Raw genomic sequence first — 20255 nt, 5'->3', positions numbered from 1 at the left:
ATTTATATTATGCTTGCATGAAGCACAATTTATATAAAACAATTTGAGGAAGAAACTGATTGGTAGAACATAAGAGAAAGTTCTTGGTGGCTAATTTTGAGTTTGGCATATATTCATATATTCATTATGTAATAAACGTAATATAATATGTAATATGTGTGCAATATATGTAATATATAGTCTTGTAGTTAAAGGGGATACAGTGAGAGTAGATAGAAGATGACTTGTAATTGAAAGGGAAACACAGGCTTATATATTTTATATATAACTGTGTAATGTTCCATTTTATTAATTTCCTAAATTTATTTTATTTCTTTTTTTCATAAGTTTTGGCTTATTGCTTTTTTTTTTTTTTTTTTTTTTTTAAACTATTTTAAACAATGCTGTACTGAACATTTGTGAATTTGGGGGACATTGACAGCTATTCTCTTAGGATAAATCCCTGAAAGATTTGCTTGCTCAAAGGAATGAATTTTTTTTAAATTTTGGGTAGCTCCCGAAGTCATTTTATGAACTTAGAATAATTTTATTAGTAAAACCTAATAAAGACATAAAACAGATTGTAGCCTAATCTCACAAATGACTAGATTTTTAAACTAAATAAGATACTGTTCGGTTTGCTCATGCTGCCGGGATGCAAAATACCAGAAGTGGATTGACTTTTATAAAGGGGGTTTATTTGGTTACACAGTTACAGCCTTAAGGCCACAAAGTGTCCCAGGTACCTCACTGGAGGATGGCCAATGGTGTCCAGAAAACCTCTGTTAGCTGGGAAGGCACGTGACTGGCGTCTGCTCCAAAGTTCTGGTTTCAAGATGGCTTTCTCCCAGGATGTTCCTCTCTAGGCTGCAGTTCCTCAAAAATGTCACTCTTAGTTGCACCTGGGAATTTGTCCTCTCTTAGCTTCTCTGGAGCAAAAGTCTGCTTTCAATGGCCATCTCTCATCTGCAGCTCCTGTGCAACAGGTTTCCATACAAAGAAAGTTAAGTTGGGCCTCTGTCTCAGACAATATACAGAAATAAATTTCAAATGGATTAAAAAATTATAAGATGATTAAAATTTTAGGAGAAAATCTAAGCATCTACATGTATAATATAGGGGCAGGGAAGACTATCTTAAACAAGACCGGAAACCCAGTCACTATAAATAAAAAAGATGGACATTTTTTACTACAGAACTTTTTTAAGCTGTAGATGGAGAAGATACCTTAAACAAAGAACTTATAAATTGAAAAAGAAAAAAACAATCTAGATGAAAAATATAAAGAAATAATAACTAATGCAGAAGAGCAAATCACCAACAAACATGAAAACAGGTTTAAATCTTATCAGTAATTAAGGAAATGTAATTAATAAAGTAATGTAAACATTTTATACTGATCACATTTTAAAAGTTCTGTAATGCCTATTGATGGTGGTGATGTGGAGGAAAGCATACTCATATATTGTTCATAGAAATGTGTATTGTCAAAGCTACTTTTGTGGAAAGCAATCTAATTATATATTAAAATTTTCAAATACATAAACCCTTTACCTGCTGTCTCTACCTCCACCGCTGGGAATTTATTCAAAAGAAATAAAAACATCATGGTGTTAAATTGTAAGTACAAAAATACTTATTTCAGCATTTTTAATGTACCTACCCCACACACACACCTCCAAAAAAAAACCTGGAAATAAAGGGAAGGCCCATCAGTAGGGGAATGGCTGAATAAATTATGATATATCCACACATCAGGGAATATTGTGCAACCATTAGAAAGAATGGTGGGGAAAAAAAAAAGAAAGAATGATGAGAGTTATACCAGTTGACTTTGAGTGATTTCCATAATGTTTTTATGGTTAAAAAAAAAAAGCAAGATTCAGAAAAATGTGTGAGAGTATATGTCTGTATGTACATTTTCATTCCATTTTTCTAAAATAATGACCAAAAATATCCTGTTTGTGTGTGTATATGTAGACATGTGTATGTTTACCTATGAAGAATTATATGAGTATAAAAAAGTTAGAAGGATACATAACTATGTTGTAGCTTGATTTACATCAGGGAAATAGAGAAGTCCTTACTAAAATAGAGTTGAAGGGAAAAAAGGGGGGAAATTAAAAAAAAAATAAAAATGTATAGGATCAAATTTATGTGGTTTAAATTATGCATGTACATAAATGAATAAATTAGGTTTAAAATATTTAGAAGTCTATTAAAAACAACTGCCCAATCAGTTTATTAAAAAACTGCTGTTTTATTGTTTTTCAAAACTCATTCTGTCATTGAAGGTATTGATAACAGAGCATGGCGACTTGGGAAATGGAAAGTTTTTGGATCCCAAAAACAGAATTTGTTTCAAATTTGATCACTTAAGAAAGGAAGCAACTGATCCAAGATCCTATGAAGCAGAAAATGCAATTGAATCATGGAGAACTTCCGTAGAAACTGCTCTGAGAGCTTATGTAAAAGAACATTACCCAAATGGAGTCTGTACTGTAAGTCATCAATGTGTAGCTTTTTTTCTGTTTTATATAAATGAAACAATGCTTTTATGAAATGAAATTTACAGTAACTTATAGAACTAACATTTTACAATTTGTTACTTTTTCCCCTTGAAGTAAATATTTCTAAGAATGTTAATTTTTTTCAAGAAATTCTAAGTAAATAAATATAGTAGTCCAAAATGGAAAAGTGGGTGTACCTTAAGTTAAATCCATGTAAGAATTCTAATACATTGATTATAAGAACGTGATATGAGATTCTTTAATTTCATGTTCATGACTCATCTCAGTAAGTTTAGATCAAATTTATTTTTATTTAGTTACAGGAATCATAAAATTATTTGGAAGTAGAATCATGTGCACTTGTGTTTTGTAGTCAAATTTCTTGTCTTTTAAATGTGGTTCTTTAATTGGTTTAAATTATTTTTTGTATTTTCGATGAATGAAATACATAAGAGTGCTTTTTTTCCCTTTATTTTCAATAAGACTGTACCTAGGCAGACCTTTAGTCCCCTGTTTATTTGTGTTTCCATGGTCATCTTCTCCATAGCCAGCGTGATCTTTTGAAATGCAAATCAGATCATGAAAATCCCCTACTTGAAACCCTCCAGAGATTTTTCATTGCACTTTAGCTAGAGTCCAGGCTTCTGAACATGGTTTTAGAAGACCCTATGGACCTGGCTTCTTACCTCTCCAACCTAAGGTCACCATGTATCTTGGTTTATATCTGATGTCCCCCATTTCATTCTCAGAAGTTTACTGGGTTAGGACAAAAATTCATATGTTCCCCCTTAAGTATCTAGCTCTCAGTAATTAGTTGAGAAATATAGCAACATAACCTTAAATATCTTAGGAGTTATTTGAATTAAAACCTTGTTGGATGGGGTTATTTTGGAAGAGCAGTGAAAATAAGGTGGTTAGGTAGAGTTACAGAGACCTTGTTCTTAGAGGGTTTGAAAGAAGTAAATTATTCACTACTTTTAAAGCAGTAGGCAGGAAGTGAAATAACATTATTATACATCATAGGCATCCTCTTAAAGACATTTCGTAGTTATAAGTAGATTGTTTCTTATCTCTCATCCCATGCCAGCACTTTTTAAAATGTAAATTTTGGATACATTTTTAAATGACTAGAGAAATGGGAACCCCTAAGATTGTGAAGTGAACAAAAAGAATAATCACAATCCAGGCTCAGTTTTTATTTGTTGAAACAGCAACATTGATAACTACATGTTTGAGATAAATTCTCTACGTTTCTTATGTGTTTGGGAATGAAAAGCATGGTGTACCTGGTATGCTTATGAATATTTTAAAGTACAATTAGTTTTACTCAATAAATTATACTTTATTAATTGAGAGCTCTGCTCCGGTCCACTATTAAAAATCCAAGATGAAGTATACATATTTGAATCCCCCCCCCCTTTTTTAGCTTCTATATTGGAATGATGACTACTTTGTGTTCTTTTTGTAGTCCTGCCAAAGTGCTATACAATTTTCAGTATTTCAGATGTTTAAAGTTTAAAGTTGGACAATCTGTGGTCCAAAATTCACTCTTATACCTCTTTTCTTTGCTAATAAGGTATATGGGAAAAAAATAGATGGACAGCAAACTATTATTGCATGCATAGAAAGCCATCAGTTCCAAGCAAAAAACTTCTGGTAAGTTCTAATAGTTTGTACTGGGGAAATTTGACTTTGTTTTATATTAATTGTAGTTCATGTTTTCTTGATTATGGGTATGCCTTGTTTCTGTGTGAGTGACTAAATAAGAGCAGTCTAAACACAATATACAACTTTAGCCTTTTGATGTAAGAAAGATATTTGCTCCATAATCAGCCTAATCATTTAAGATTGCCTTGAATCCATTGACATCCAATGAAAAGAGTATTGGGAGAGCAGCATCCTAAGGGAACATGTCTGTCTGGGAGCAGTCTGGCAGGCCCATGTGTTCACTCTGAGAAAGATTGTTCCAGAATGAAACCTACATGGTGAGGGGAACAGAGGTGATAACAAGTGAACTATGATTCTTTTGTGAACTTTGGAAAGTCCATTCCATTTGTAAACATACACTTGAACAATAAGCTGCAGTTTCCTAAAACTGGTATCCGAATTACATTTATGGATATAATATAAGTATAGTTTATATTTATAAATATATATCAAATATATTTATATTTATATATTAAAATATATCTAATATGTTTATATTTATATACTAAAAATAAATATATTTTAGGCCTGGAACTTATAGCATTAATCTTCCAGAATCTTAAAGCAATTAACCTTCACAAAATTATTAATTTATGCTTTTTGTGCCAGAGATCTGTGGTAAAATCAGTCTTGTTGAGATTGAACTACTTGTATTTAAGGAAAACTATTGTTCTCAGTTTTACTTTGAAATATATTGGAGATGCTTTAATGAATATACTAATTAATTTTCAAAAATATAATTCCTTTGAGCTTTAACATGTGAAATGTATGTCCTTGAGTTTTCTGTTTTCACTATTTACTTTATACATCTGAATAAATACTTTTAAATCGCTACAATAAATATTGTATTAAAGTTAAAAAAAAATAAAAATGATTTCTGTTTTCTGAAAAATGTAAATTTTATATAATTTTCCAAAGGGCTGAATGTCATGTGTCATAATGATTATTTTGACGCAAAAAATTATATATCAGTTTGCCTAAAGGATAGGTAGAAAAAATTACAAGACTCTGGTCTTGGATGTTTCTTAGATTTCACTAGAGACCTTGTCTTCTTGGTCTTTACTGTTTCCCCAGTATCTAGCAGCATCAGGGACTTAATAAATGTTTGTTGAATGAGTACGTATTTGTAATTACAGGTTTAATAAAAGAGAGGCGTAACGTAGTTTTCTTTTTTAAAAGACTAGAAGATGCTGTCTGTTTACTCCATTGATGAAAAATTTCATCTACTGAATGTCATTTACTGTTCCTATAGTAAAGCCTTTGGAAAGATCTTTTAAATAGTCCTCAAATTGGTACCATTACTTAGTTTGGAATGCCTTTTTTGTTCTTTTTTTATAATCAGTGGTAAAATATGCATATTGTCACAATAAATCAGTAACGTATATGCTTAGAACTCACTAGTTGCTTGCTACTAATACCAAAATAAAAATTGTAATTTCTTTTGGAATCATGAAACAAAATAAATAGAATTAGATTCTTTTTCCATCCTCACTTCTTTGGATAATCTTGAATGAGTCATTGAAAATCAAGGAATGTTATAAAATTTTCTTTTACTCTGTAAAACATATACATTGTTCTAATAATAGTTATCAAATGTTAGATGTTAACTTTAGGTATGAGAATACTACTATTCTACAGACGTTTATGATGGGTAGACTGTAAGAATATTGAAGGGAATCTAGAAATTATTTTATAGCAAAAACCAGTATAATTGGTGCTGTGACTATTTTATTAGAAAATGTATTTTAAAAAGCTATCAGGTATTAATTTGTGTATCAGACTATGTCTTTAGCATGCAGAGCCAAAAAGAGAGTTGCTAAAGAAAGACTGTAAGAAAAATATATTAAAATTTGCTGTCTCAAAGACAAAAATGAATAATATACTTGTAGGTTGTTTATAATTTCTGTTTCCTACCATGAATATGTACTAATTTGTATACCAAAAATAATTTGGGCTTGGAGGAGGATTGCCTTTTATGTGGAAACTGTCAACCCAGAATTGGAAAAGAGAAAATAGTCTGACATTTATAGCTCTTCTTTCCCGGATATTAAAACTTCCTAAAGATTGTTGTATAACATTTACAAGCCATTCTTTTAAAATTATTTGGTGCTTTGTATCACTCAGTATAAGTTAAACTGCATTGCCTGTGTTTGTGAAACCCTCTGATAATCTGAACATTAATACATTTTATTCTTAACTAAATAATAAGTGATCCAATTAACAAAGCTTAAACTTTTCCTCCAAGAATTAGCTATGTGGTTTAGTCTTGAACTGTATTTTAAGCCTTAGCTTTAAATTCTGAAGTTGCTTCCATTATTTCAATAGGGTAAAAATTAAATTAAATTAAATGTAACTCAACTGAACTTAATCTTTTAATTCTTTTGAATATTTCAGTGATTAAAAATTGAAAGTCCAACATTCTACTGTAGTATTAAATTTAAATCTGAAACTTAAAGTGTATTCAAATTATTTTCCTTGCCTTATTTACAGCTGCTGTTTTTATTTTTAAGGAATGGTCGCTGGAGGTCAGAGTGGAAGTTTACAATCACTCCTTCAACCACTCAAGTGGTTGGCATCTTGAAAATTCAGGTATGAAATAAAAAGTCTTTGTTTACTGATCTTTTGATGACTCCAGAGAAGCAACTAATTCATAAGTTTACATTTTCATAGTACTGCTTAACTATTTTGTTTCCAGATCTTTATTTTGGGGTAATGAGAAAAACAACTAGTGCTGATTTCATCTTTTAACCTTGCAGTTGATTCTGTAGTCATCAAAAATCTGCAAGGATAGCTGACAGATTGCAAAAACACAGCTAAAATTAGATGCTACCATTTGGTCTGCTTTTCATACAATTTGTTCATCCAAGCATCTTGTGAATTTGAATTGTGCTCTCTGTCTTCTGAGTTAGGTGAAGTATTAATATTTGTGTTTAAATATATAGATATATTAAATATTTTATATATGTATGTTTTTTAAGTATCTTCTATACTCATATTTGGCTTCTTACTTAAACCCCTTAGAATTGAAATCTCTGACCTTTAATGTATATTCAGATGTTATGTGGAAGAACATCTGATAGCTAAGACCAAGTATTTGAATATGTGTTTCTAAATAAGATAAAGGGAAGTACTAATTTTTTTGTCTTAGTTCGCTTATTTATTAAATAATTTGCTGATAAACTGTCATGAAAAGTACTGTGCTGAGAACTGTAAAAGGATAAAGATGAATTAGACACTTTTGCTCTATAATGTGACTCCAGTATACATTTCCTGCCTTATAACCCATTACTTTATGTCTTGGTGACTCTCTCTTAGGGACTAGAGAATAGAGGTTAAGAGCATTGATTTTGAAGTCATCAAGGAAATCACTTAAGCTCTTTTGTTTATTTCCTCATCAATTAAAAAGAAAGAAAACAACAAGAATTTAAAAGCTTATATGAATATTTGAAAATGAGTAAAATGGTTAGAACAGATTCAGACACAGAATACTCGATGAATCATAGCCATTATTCATCACATTATTCCTTCCTTCAGTATGGCCTCAACACCTGTCACCTGGATAGTTAAAATATTTTCTAAAACAGTGGCCCTGTTGGACCAAAGCTTGCTGAGAGCAGGGATTATCTAGTTTTTTGTATCTCCAGCACTTGATATGTTGCCTGGCATATAATTGTTATTTGTTTTGTTGAATTGCCAGACCTTTTCCCATCCCTTAATCCATTTTTCACATTGCCATCAGAAAGATAATTTTTTTTTTTAATTTAAATCTGCATGTGTTATTTGCCTACTTCAGATCATTTAATGGTACAAGTCTCTTTTTTTAACCCTTAGAGAGAGTCTGGAATATTGAATGCTTTCCATGTTGTATTGAAATTATGAGGTCAGGAACTATGTCTTTTTAAAAGCCATGTATCCCCAAGAACCTTCTGTAGTAGGCATTTTTAACATTCACTCAAATTAATGATTTGTTGATTAAATTCATCATTTGGAAGATTAAATGGTTAATGGAAATACACAGAAAGAGGAGCAGTGTTTGGGAGGGAGTATCATGAGTCTAATTTTGGACATCTTAAATTTAGTTACCAGCAGAATGTCTGTAAGGTAGAAATGTGTCCAGCAGTCAAGTCAACAGAAGGCTTGCCTGGATGATAATTGCAGGAGCTCCTACATATTACCCTTTGGCCTTGAGGGCAGGAGGAGTCTTGTTGAAGTGTGAAAGGTCTAGAGCTCAGCAGAGAAAGTCTGGGCTAGAGCTGAAATTGGCAGTCATCTGCATGGATGTGATTGTTGAAGCCATGAGAATCCTAATGAGTCCTATAATGTGGTTTCTATAATTTCTTTTTCTAATAGGTTCATTATTATGAAGATGGTAATGTTCAGCTAGTGAGTCATAAAGATATACAAGATTCCTTAACAGTGTCTGTAAGTAGTTAATTCCAAAATAAAATTTAAACATTAACTCAGTACTTCTGTAAAACCAGAACAGTTTTGGAATTAACATTTTAAGTAATATTTCTCCTTCAGATTAAAATATTTTTAGGCAGGTTAAAGATATTAATTAATTTGAAATCTGTACCTAACTTGTAGTAGCTTTATCGTGCTTCATTCCCTTTCGTTGCCAAATAATATTCCATTGTATGGATATACCACATTTTATTTATTCATTTAACAATTGGTAGATATTTGGGCTGTTTCTATATTATAGCTATTAGTAATAGTGCTGCTATGAGCATTCATGTACTACTTTTGCATAGAACATATTTTAATTTCTTTTGAGTATATATGTAGAAATGAGTTGCTGAGTTATATGATAATTCTATGTTTAACCATTTTCTAATCTCATCAGCAGTGTATGAGGGTTCCACTTTTTCCACAGTCTCCACATCCTCACCAAAACTTGCCTCTGTTTTTAATAATAGCCATCCAAGCAGGTGTGAAGTAGTATCTCATTGTGGTATTTATTTACCTTTCCCGTGGCTACTGATATTGAGCTTCTTTTCTTGTGCTTATTGGCATTTATGTACCTTCTTTGGAAACATGTCTATTCAGATCCTTTGCCCATTTCTTAATTGGGTTACTTCTGATTTTATTGATGAGTTTTAATTGTTTTTTATATATTCTGGATACAAGTTCCTCATCTGATATATGGATTGCAAATATTTTCTCCTGTCCTGTGTATTGTCTTTCTACTTTCTTGTTGGTATTGTTTACAACACAAAAGATTTTAGCTTTGATGTAGTCCAGTTTATTTATTTTTCTTGTTGCTTATGCTTTTTGGTGTATTAGTATAAACCATTGCCTAACTCAAAGTCACAAAGATTTACTTCAGTGTTTTCTTCTAAGAGTTTGATAATTTTAGCTCTAACATGTATTTTGATGATCCTGTGACTAACTTTTAAACCATATTGTATGCTTTCTTTTATCTAGCTATTTGGATTATTACTTAATGAAGTTTCTTCTTAAGTTCAGCTTTCAAATTCAAGAAATTTTGAACTTGGTTTTATTTCCCCCCTTAGTTCTTTGTACAGTCTTTCCATTGCATATGTAACTATTTTCCTTGTGGAATTTTTTGCCCCAAGGGCATTAAAGGATTTTATAACCTTAACAGTGACATTTTCCCATAAATATTTGTGTTATGTATCTAAAAATATCAGTGTACATCAGCATAACCTGCTAAAATACAAAATTAACTATACATATTAAATAAAAAGTATTTTTAATTCAAGAAAGCATTTGATTTCATTTAAGAAACATGTAGGGATATGTTAGGTCAGATGCTACCTAAGAGGGGAAATTGTTTGTTTTGTTTTGTTTCTTTAAATTTTTCATTGGCAGTTAGATGAACTCTGCTTTTCTGATAAGCAGTATTCTCCTTGCCAGAAAAATTTGCCAGTAAAAGAAACTTACTAATGTCTGGTTTTCCGTGATACATTATATTTGACATAGTTATGGGTATCATGTTGATACATGTAATATTATTTGCATAACATGGGTACTTGGTACTATATTTTGGGGGGAGTTTGCCATTGAGCAAACATTCTTTCTGAGAGAGATTTGTCCATAAAATTATGGACTATGGAGTTGTGAGAGAGAGTCATAGTAATTAAACTTAACTAATATGCTAGTTTGTGCTGAGCTTTTTAGGAATACATTTTCTACTATATCTTACAGGGTTTTCATTCTTTTCAGAGAGAGAAAAGAAAAACTCACCCTCATTATATATAAAGTAAAATATTAGGGAGTTTTACATTAACACTGTTTTATTTTTAAAATAGTCTAGATTTCCCTCAACTTTACTATTAGGAAAAAAGGGGAAAAATCCATATGTTGGAATGTTAAAAAAATTTTTTCAGAAAATAAACACAGGTAAAAATTCTTCTTAAACAATATTTTTTAATGTATTACTTCTGTGGCAAATAATGTTCAGTAAATATTTAACAGTATTTAGAGAGTCATTAATTAGAAATCTATGCCTATTTCTTGCCTAAAAAGGTTGTCTTTTGGAATGCATGTTAAATGTTATAATTGAATTTCTCATTGAGTATTATTAAGAAGTAACTTTCCTTAACTAGTTAAATACTGATGCCAGGCTCATTCTGTGAAATTTTGAAAATTTTTGCCTAGTTTTTAAGTAACTATTTTATTTCCTTTTGGGTTTTTTTTGTTTGTTTGTTATTGTTATTCATTCAGAATGAGGTACAAACAGCAAAAGAATTTATAAAGATCGTAGAAGCTGCAGAAAATGAATACCAGGTATGATTTTCCAAAGTATTATGTAATCTATATTCACTTATGAATCATGACACCGAAATTTTATTTTCAGTCATAAGTCTTATTTTTTTTATTTTTTTCACTATAATAAGTAATCTTTTTTGGTTATTTTTTCAGTCCAAGGGCAGACGTGTGAACGTTTAGCCAAAAAAAGTGACAACTGAATTAAATTTAGTAAGGTTTTATATTTTAGAAATACTAAGACTCAGTTTTAACCAACTTCAATTTCTGAACGTTGGTTAAAATATGTCAAAGTTATAAGTGGCTCTTCTATTCTGATTGGACATTTTTATTTAGGAGGCATTTCCTAACCATTTGAATATGTTTAATCTGCTAAGATAACATTTTGTGCTCTACTTTTGTATTTGTTTATCAATTTCTCAATTATTTGAAATTAAACAATTAGTTTGTGACTTGGACAAGTTTCCACCCCTTGCCAAACCAGAAATTTTGAGTGAGATAGTAAATAGTTCGAAAATGAGGACATGCAAATATTAATCTAATTTACAATTTCATTGCAGTAGTTTAACTACTGAAAATAATTATAAGCTTTTTCTGTTAACTGCTTTTTGACAGCTTTTAAAAACCATTTTGGAATTTTTTTAACTGTTTAAAAGCAGTGGAATAGGCTACTAAAGATTTTCTTGAAGAACATCTATGTGGTTCTGAATTGTTCTGTTCTTTTTATTTGCCTTAAATAATCTAATTACTGTTTTTATAGACTGCCATCAGTGAGAATTATCAAACAATGTCGGACACTACTTTCAAAGCCTTACGTCGACAGTTGCCAGTTACACGCACCAAGATTGATTGGAACAAGATCCTTAGCTACAAGATTGGCAAAGAGATGCAGAATGCATAAGATGAACATTGCATGACTGGATCATTTTAGTGTCTTTGCGTTAAAATTATTGCAGAAGTATTCAGAACTGTCAAGCTGCTCAGTCAGATGGACTGTTGCCGTTTAAAATCACTGTAATTAATTAGTTTGGTTAGAGCACAAGGCTTAGCTAATCAACCATTATTTTTCATTTCTTTTGTTCAAAAAATATTGAAAGTCAGTTTAGTTTTAAATCTCTTACTTTCTGTTAAACCTTTCTTACAGTGAAGAGATAGACGATTCCTCTAGCTTATGGTTAAAAGTTTTTGATGTGTTTCAAAATTATTTTACTTACTGTAACCCTAAAATTGCTGTCTTTTGGTTTATGAAGTGGGTAACTTTTGATATTTGCCCAACTCTTTTTAATGGGGTCAATAAAGGACTTTCTAGGTTTAAGGTGGTTGACTGGATTTAGCCATATATGCTGCTAAAGAAATTGTCTACCTTTTCCCCCTCACCTCTTTCATGTATGTAAGATTGAGATTAGAGAGAAAGCATTTCTATATCATGTTTAAAACCTTTCAAGGAGGTTATTTAGCTAGCTTAGTTGTTTAACTAAACTTTTTTTAAACAAGGCCAAGTCTAATGCTGTTTTGAGATTCTGAAATTAAATGAAGATACTTATTTCAGAAATGCATTTAATGCTTTTTTTCTTGTGAGTTATGCAAATTAGCTTGAATTCCTTATGTCCCTGAGTTATTTTTATCATAAAGCCACAAATGTATTATAACACAGCAAATTGTAATATATATTCCTGAACTCATGACCATGTCTCAGTTTTATTTTTTTTCTTGAATTGAAAAGTACCAAAATCAATGTACCATTAAAATGCAAATTTTCCTATTTATTTGAGTAGAAAATCACCAGTGAGTCATACACTATTTTTAAAATACTTTCTTGGCTATTGTGATTCTTAAGTGATTGTAATTAGAAAAGCTGGGAGTACATATGGGTATGCAGTAAAAAGTCTAAATTTTTCCATCTTCCTTTGCATAATAGCATGTTTGTAATATTTTTAAAAATACATATACTGATGCTACAGGAATTTCAAGCCTGTGGTGAACATTAGTATTTACTATAGGGAATGGGGTGGATTTATGGTTTCATTCAATAGAGTATTGCTTATTATACTCGAGTGGAATCCTTTCCTCACATACTCCTGGCAGATTGTCTGGGCCTGACAATGTTTTTGGTTTTGTTTTTTTTAAACACCACTTTTATTATGTACAATAAAATATTTCATTAGCTTGGTATAGATTTTTAAATATTATTTCAATGAAAGTATTTGCTGAATTTCTTTTTAAAATCCTGATTGGACTCCAAAGCTTGGGACTGTAATATGAAATTAAGACATTTTTTAGTTAAATCTCTTTCTCTTTAGTTTTAAAATACAAGTATCTATAATTGATTAGCTCAGTTCTATGAATTGGGCCATCATTGATTTGCATCCTGTGAAAGTCAGTTACTTTTGACTCTGTTTTACACTAATGTTTTCTTGAAAAATTATGGGCAATTGTTTTTAAGGTGATTTGCATGTGAAAGAGAAGATTTCTATCAAAATAATACAGAACACAATCCAAAATAATGGTTGCCCAATAGACTAGTTTTTTATAGTCTGAGAATAGCATTTTATTAAAGTGGAAGAAGAATGGAAACTCAAAATATCCTAAAGCTCATGGATGTAGTTTTAATAGAACAGTAGCGGCTACTTTGTGGATAGGCTGAAGTTTGGAATAAGGGCAGGGCTCAGGGACACCAATTAGGAAGCTATTGGAATAATCTAGTTAAGAGAGTGTGTTGGCCTTGAACTGGGGTGGTAGCTGTAGAGGTGGTAAGAAATGGCACGTTCTGGATATTATAAAAGTAAAATCAACAAAATTACTGAAAGATTGCTTGTGAAATATAAGATAAAGAGAAATGCCAAAGACTAAGATTTGGGCTTGAGAAATTGGAAGAATGGAATTGGGGAAGATTTGGGGAAGAGCAGTGTAGGGGCAGGGGGTGGTTAGTCAGGAGCTCAGTTTTAGACCTCAGGGGGAAATATCCCTAGCAGCTAGATACAGGAGAAGGGAGCTAGAGGAGTACTCTGGACCAGAAGAATGCAAAAGTAATGTAAAGCTACATGGGTGTAGGCTTAGAGTAGCTTAATTAAATTTAGCCAAATTTGTGATTTTGCCAAGAGACTCTGAGGGACCACACGAAGAGGGGCAAGGTTGTGGAATTTAAGTCAGGTAAACAGGAAGGGAAGGGATAGTAAAGATGTGATACATTCAGTGGGTTATAGATTTGTTTAGAGTCAGGATACTAGAAGGAATGACCTGGAAATGTGGAAGTGGTGATTAAGACAGTTGTGTGCTTAAAACTGAGATTTGGAGGGTTTAGAGTTATTAGTAATGACAAGTATAAACCAAGGGAGTGGCTAGCTGAGATAGGAGAGAAGAGTTCAAGTAACTGAGCCCTGGGGTGGTTGGAAAGATCATCTCTCTGGATATTCAAGTCAGTAAGGATTATGATAGAAGTATTCTGATATGATTGCTGTTTTTCCAGACTATACCTGTTGTGAATATCATATATATGTGGTACAGGTATTCATGGAGCTTTTCCTCATTTGGAATTTTGGGAATTAAAACAGGAGCAGCAGCAATCTTTGTAATAAATGAAAGGTGTCCTGGAGGTTCTGGTTTATTACTAAGGTTGCTTGAAACTAAATAAGACAACTGTAGATAATTCCACAGCATTTGGGTATCTGTAGTATTTGAGTTAACCCTTTCTATGATTGAAATTATTTTTGACTTTAAACCACACTGAAAGCTTTGGAATAACGCAAGATCCTTTCGAAAGACCAGCTTGTGCCCTTGCCAATCTAATAGGTGTAAAATATAAAGGCACATTTTGCCAACAGTTACATAGGTGTTTGGTAATGCACACATTATGAAACATTCCAAGAAGGATGCATATTTCTGTTCACATCTCTGAAGTAGATTATTTAAAATCAGAATCACAATGTACTTACTATTCTTGAATTCTAGTATTTTGAGGCTTGAAACTGAAAACTTTTTAAAGGAGAATTTTGTGTAGACATCTCCAAATTTGATATTCTGAGTATTACACAAAAGCCTTATTTTATTATTGGTCTGTAGTACTAGCTATTGCAAAATATGTGGAATACTCACCAAGTCAATTAACAACTTTAAAATCTACTTGCTATTAGAAATTAATGTTAAGTTATTCAAGATTAATTATCTGCGTTTAAAGGACTATTCTTGGGCATTGTGGACTCAGGAAAATATAAACTGATTTCTTTAAGGGGTCTACAAACGAGTTATGGGTCTATAAGCAGTGGTTTTCCAACCTTTTCCACATCACAACACAGAACAAAATTAGGCTAGCTGTAAGGTAACCCTGGGGAACTGGATGAGCCTGCTTGTCAGCTGCCCTGAGGGCTGAGGGGATCCGTGTCTTGGCACACCTGGAACCACTGCAGGAAGGTGTGCTGCAGATAGCACAGAAGATTAAGATACTCTAAGATTGTGTTCTAAAAAGCCTCAAAAAAGTTAATTTTAAAGGAATGTCAAGCCAGGGACAGTTTCCTGAAAAGGGTAATTTTAAACTTCATTTCAGCACACTAATGTGTTTGCTCTCGTGAGTCAAAATAGCTTTAATCCATTTAATCCTTAATTTTGGTATAATCTAACAAAAGTATGCTAGTTAGCTCTTTAACCGAAAAAAGTAATGACAGCTGGAATTTTCCTGAATTTCCACATTCTTTTTGTTAAAATGTATATGTATTTTGAAAGATCAAATAAGCACTGAAAATCAGGATTCATATTAAACATAGTTTTAAACATACAATTTTAAAAGCAGTATGTCAGTTTTCATTCTTCTGCAGTGCAACTGTTTCAAGAAACATTTTTTCACAGTCTGACTGGAAAGCACACAAATCACAGATATCAAACTAGCCACTCATTCTAATAACAAAGCTTTTCTCATTAGCTTGTGGGACTACATGAAGACTTAAGGAAACAAAGTTGGTATTACTTAGAAGATCGGTGACTTCTTGGGAAAAATTTGCAACATCCCCAGCTCTTAAACCAAATAAATTTCCAGGGAGTTCTCTTACTGCTAGGATACCCGTAAAAATCGTGTTAAAACACTAAAAATCACTACGTTCTTGGCTTCGTGTTTTATGATGCTAACTTTGCAGAATCTGAGCACTGAAGCTGTCTCTTCCCTCCAGACTTTACCTGAAACTGAGGGTTTGCCTCCTGTTTCCCAAAAGAATACTGATACCAGAGAACTTTCTTAGGTATAAATTAGACACTTAGAGAAGACTTTGGTTCTTCTAGAAATCACAGGAAAATAGGAGATCAATGTTTCAAGACATTGAAGGGTATTTTGGATGAGGAAAAAGCAAAATAAAAAAAAAAAAGGAAAAGAAAAAAATCCTGCCTATCTACCTCTTTTCCCCCTCACTTTGGGACTATAGAGAGGAGAAAGAACACAAGAGATAAAATTAAAAGGAAATAAACTCTTGGCCTGAGGTTTGCAATAGCAAAAACTTAAAACCAGTGTGAATATCCATCAACAGAGAATGAATACATAGGGTGGTTTATTAACAAACTGGGATAACCTACAGCTTTAAAAAAATTTGTGAACCAAAGCTTCAAATAGCAACATACTTTGAGAGAAAAAAGCAAGTTGCAGAAAGGTTAGTACATTTATAATAGGAATATATAAGTTTAAAAACCTGTAAATGCTATGTGTTTTGTTGTTATGTGTATAGCAAATGTATAAAACATGCAAAGGAATGAAACATCAAATCAGAATAGTACTACTGATGAAATTTCCCTGTAAAGCCAAAAGCAAAATTTCTAAATACATAATAACCAAAGTATGCTACATCATGATCAAGTAGGGTTTATCACTGGAATGTAATTTTCCTTGTTAGGAAATCTTATGTAGTTTACTACATTAGCATATTAACAGAGAAAACCACATAGAATCATCTCAGTAAATACATAAAAACATTTGATAAAATTTAGTACCCAGTCCTGATTTTAAAGGCAGTGTCTCAAATAAATAGGGTAAAAATGAATTGCTCTATAAATGGTGTTGGGACAACAGGGTAGCCAACTGGGGGGAAAAAATGAATCTGTATCTCACACCTTACACCAAAATCAAAGATTTAATGGTATAAGATGAAATCATAGATGTTCTCAAAGAAATGATGGTGATAATGAATTTCAGAACGGATAAGGCCTTTCTCAGAAGAAACCCACAGAAGCCATACAATAAAAATTAATTTCATGAAAGTCGAGATTTTCTGCATGAACTAAAATGCTCAAAGCAGAGTCAAAGATAACCCACAGTGGAAAAAAAAAATTTGACATGTGGTTAATTTTCCTAATGTCTAATGAGCACCTACAACACAATAAGAGACCAATAGAAAATTGAAAATAAGCACAGCCTATGGAGTCTGAGTTCCTGAAACTGTGGGAGCCTTAACCAGTCTTGGGCTGCCTAACTAAACCTTCATTGAGAAATAAACTTGTATCTTGATTGAGTGAGTGCTGTTTTGGTTTTTTGTTTTGTTTTGTTTTTAAATCACTCAACATCTGCCTCTCATGCTACACAGAATTTGGTACCAGAAGTGGCACTTGCTAAAGGCAATATATCAACAGGGGTCCATTGACATTTAAGTTCAGTGGAATGTACAAGACTGTCTGCACTTAGTGGCAATATTTATCATCTCTGCCCCCAGGCACTAAATGCCAATGACACCCTTCATGACAGTCAAAAATCTCCCCCCTAAGAGGAAGGGAGCGCCACCTTCTGGGCAGGCTCTGCAGGGCACAGATAATTGCTTAGAAAGCTGGTGAACCTTCTTAGGCTTTGGAAAGATAGCAGGGAAGATTGAAAATGATGGTCTGTTGCTGCAGGCTATTTGCAAGCTAAGAAGGAAGATGGAAGGGATTAAAAACTGTATTGCCATGTAATTACTGATTAACGGCACTGAACCTAACTGTAAGGACTGTTCATTCTCTCACTTTTTTTTTTAATCTTCATTTTATTGAGATATATTCACATACCACGCAGTCATACAAAACAAATCGTACATTCGATTGTTCACAGTACCATTACATAGTTGTATAGTTGTACATTCATCACCTAAATCAATCCCTGGCACCTTCATTAGCACACACACACAAATAACAAGACTAATAATTAAAGTGAAAAAGAGCAATTGAAGTAAAAAAGAACACTGGGTACCTTTGTTTGTTTGTTTCCTTCCCCTATTTTTTTTTTATCATCATTTTATTGAGATATATTCACATACCACGCAGTCATACAAAACAAATCGTACTTTCGATTGTTTACAGTACCATTACATAGTTGTACATTCATCACCTAAATCAATCCCTGACACCTTCATTAGCACACACACAAAAATAACAAGAATAATAATTAGAGTGAAAAAGAGCAATTGAAGTAAAAAAGAGCACTGGGTACCTTTGTCTGTTTGTTTCCTTCCGCTATTTTTCTACTCATCCATCCATAAACTAGACAAAGTGGAGTGTGGTCCTTATGGCTTTCCCAATCCCATTGTCACCCCTCATAAGCTACATTTTTATACATCTGTCTTCGAGATTCATGGGTTCTGGGTTGTAGTTTGATAGTTTCAGGTATCCACCACCAGCTACCCCAATTCTTTAGAACCTAAAAAGGGTTGTCTAAAGTGTGCGTAAGAGTGCCCACCAGAGTGACCTCTTGGCTCGTTTTGGAATCTCTCTGCCACTGAAGCTTATTTCATTTCCTTTCACATCCCCCTTTTGGTCAAGAAGATGTTCTCCGTCCCACGATGCTGGGTCTACATTCCTCCCCGGGAGTCATATTCCACGTTGCCAGGGAGATTCACTCCCCTGGGTGTCTGATCCCACGTAGGGGGGAGGGCAGTGATTTCACCTTTCAAGTTGGCTTAGCTAGAGAGACAGGGCCACATCTGAGCAACAGAGAGGCATTCGGGAGGAGGCTCTTAGGCACAATTATAGGGAGGCCTAGCCTCTCCTTTGCAGCAACCGTCTTCCCAAGGGTAAAACCTATGATAGAGGGCTCAACCCATCAAACCACCAGTCCCCTATGTCTGTGGTCATGTTAGCAACCACTGAGGTGGGGTAGGCCAATAACCCTGCATTCTCCACAAGCTCCTCAAGGGGGCACTACATATTTTTTTCCTTTTTTTTTTTTTTAACTTTTTTTTCTTTTTTAAATCAACTGTATGGAAAAAAAAAATTAAAAAAAAAAAATACAATAAAAGAACATTTCATAGAGACCACAACAAGGGAGTAAGAAAAAGACAACTAACCTAAGGTAACTGCTTTACTTCCAACCTGTTCCTACTTTACCCCAAGAAAGTTACCTAATATAGCAACATTTCTGTGAACTTGTTCCTACTATATCCATCAGAAATTAACAGACCATAGTCATTCCTGGGCATCCCCAGAACGTTAAATAGCTTATCTGTTCTTGGATTATTGTTCCCCCTTCCTTAATTGCTCTCTATTGCTACTTCCCCTACATTCTACATTATAAACCATTTGTTTTACATTTTTCAAAGTTCATATTAGTGGTAGCATATAATATTTCTCTTTTTGTGCCTGGCTTATTTCGCTCAGCATTATGTCTGCAAGGTTCATCCATGTTGTCATATGTTTCATGAGATCTTTCCTTCTTACTGCCGTGTAGTATTCCATCGTGTGTATATACCACATTTTATTTATCCACTCATCTATTGAAGGACATTTGGGTTGTTTCCATCTCTTGGCAATTGTGAATAATGCTGCTATGAACATTGGCGTGCAGATATCTGTTCGTGTCACTGCTTTCCGACCTTCCGGGTATATACCGAGAAGTGCAATCGCTGGATCGAATGGTAACTCTATATCTAGTTTTCTAAGGAACTGCCAGACTGACTTCCAAAGTGGCTGAACCATTATACAGTCCCACCAACAATGAATAAGAGTTCCAATTTCTCCACATCCCCTCCAGCATTTGTAGTTTCCTGTTGTTTAATGGCAGCCACTCTAATCGGTGTTAGATGGTATCTCATTGTGGTCTTAATTTGCATCTGTCTAATAGCTAGTGAAGCTGAACATTTTTTCATGTGTTTCTTGGCCATTTGTATTTCCTCTTCAGAGAACTGTCTTTTCATATCTTTTGCCCATTTTATAATTGGGCTGTCTGTACTATTGTCATTGAGTTGTAGGATTTCTTTATATATGCAAGATATCAGTCTTTTGTCAGATACATGGTTTCCAAAAATTTTTTCCCATTGAGTTGGCTGCCTCTTTACCTTTTTGAGAAATTCCTTTGAGGTGCAGAAACTTCTAAACTTGAGGAGTTCCCATTTA

At 33.0% G+C, this 20255-nt stretch overlaps 1 protein-coding gene across 1 annotated transcript in view; it reads left to right on the top strand.

Moving 5' to 3' along the window:
• Nucleotides 1–12263, top strand: part of CAPZA2 (capping actin protein of muscle Z-line subunit alpha 2) — a 71452-nt gene extending 59189 nt beyond the window's left edge. The window contains exons 5-10 of the mRNA XM_037836323.1: nt 2274–2480; nt 4066–4145; nt 6707–6785; nt 8547–8618; nt 10887–10949; nt 11689–12263. Of these exons, the coding sequence (XP_037692251.1) occupies nt 2274–2480; nt 4066–4145; nt 6707–6785; nt 8547–8618; nt 10887–10949; nt 11689–11829 (642 nt within the window). The 3' untranslated portion in view covers nt 11830–12263. The remainder of the gene's footprint in view (nt 1–2273; nt 2481–4065; nt 4146–6706; nt 6786–8546; nt 8619–10886; nt 10950–11688) is intronic.
• The last annotated feature ends 7992 nt before the right edge of the window (nt 12264–20255 follow it).

This window comes from Choloepus didactylus, chromosome 5 (assembly GCF_015220235.1).
Source record: "Choloepus didactylus isolate mChoDid1 chromosome 5, mChoDid1.pri, whole genome shotgun sequence".
Lineage (NCBI taxonomy): Eukaryota > Metazoa > Chordata > Mammalia > Pilosa > Megalonychidae > Choloepus > Choloepus didactylus.
This window is presented reverse-complemented; position numbering and strand designations above follow the sequence as displayed.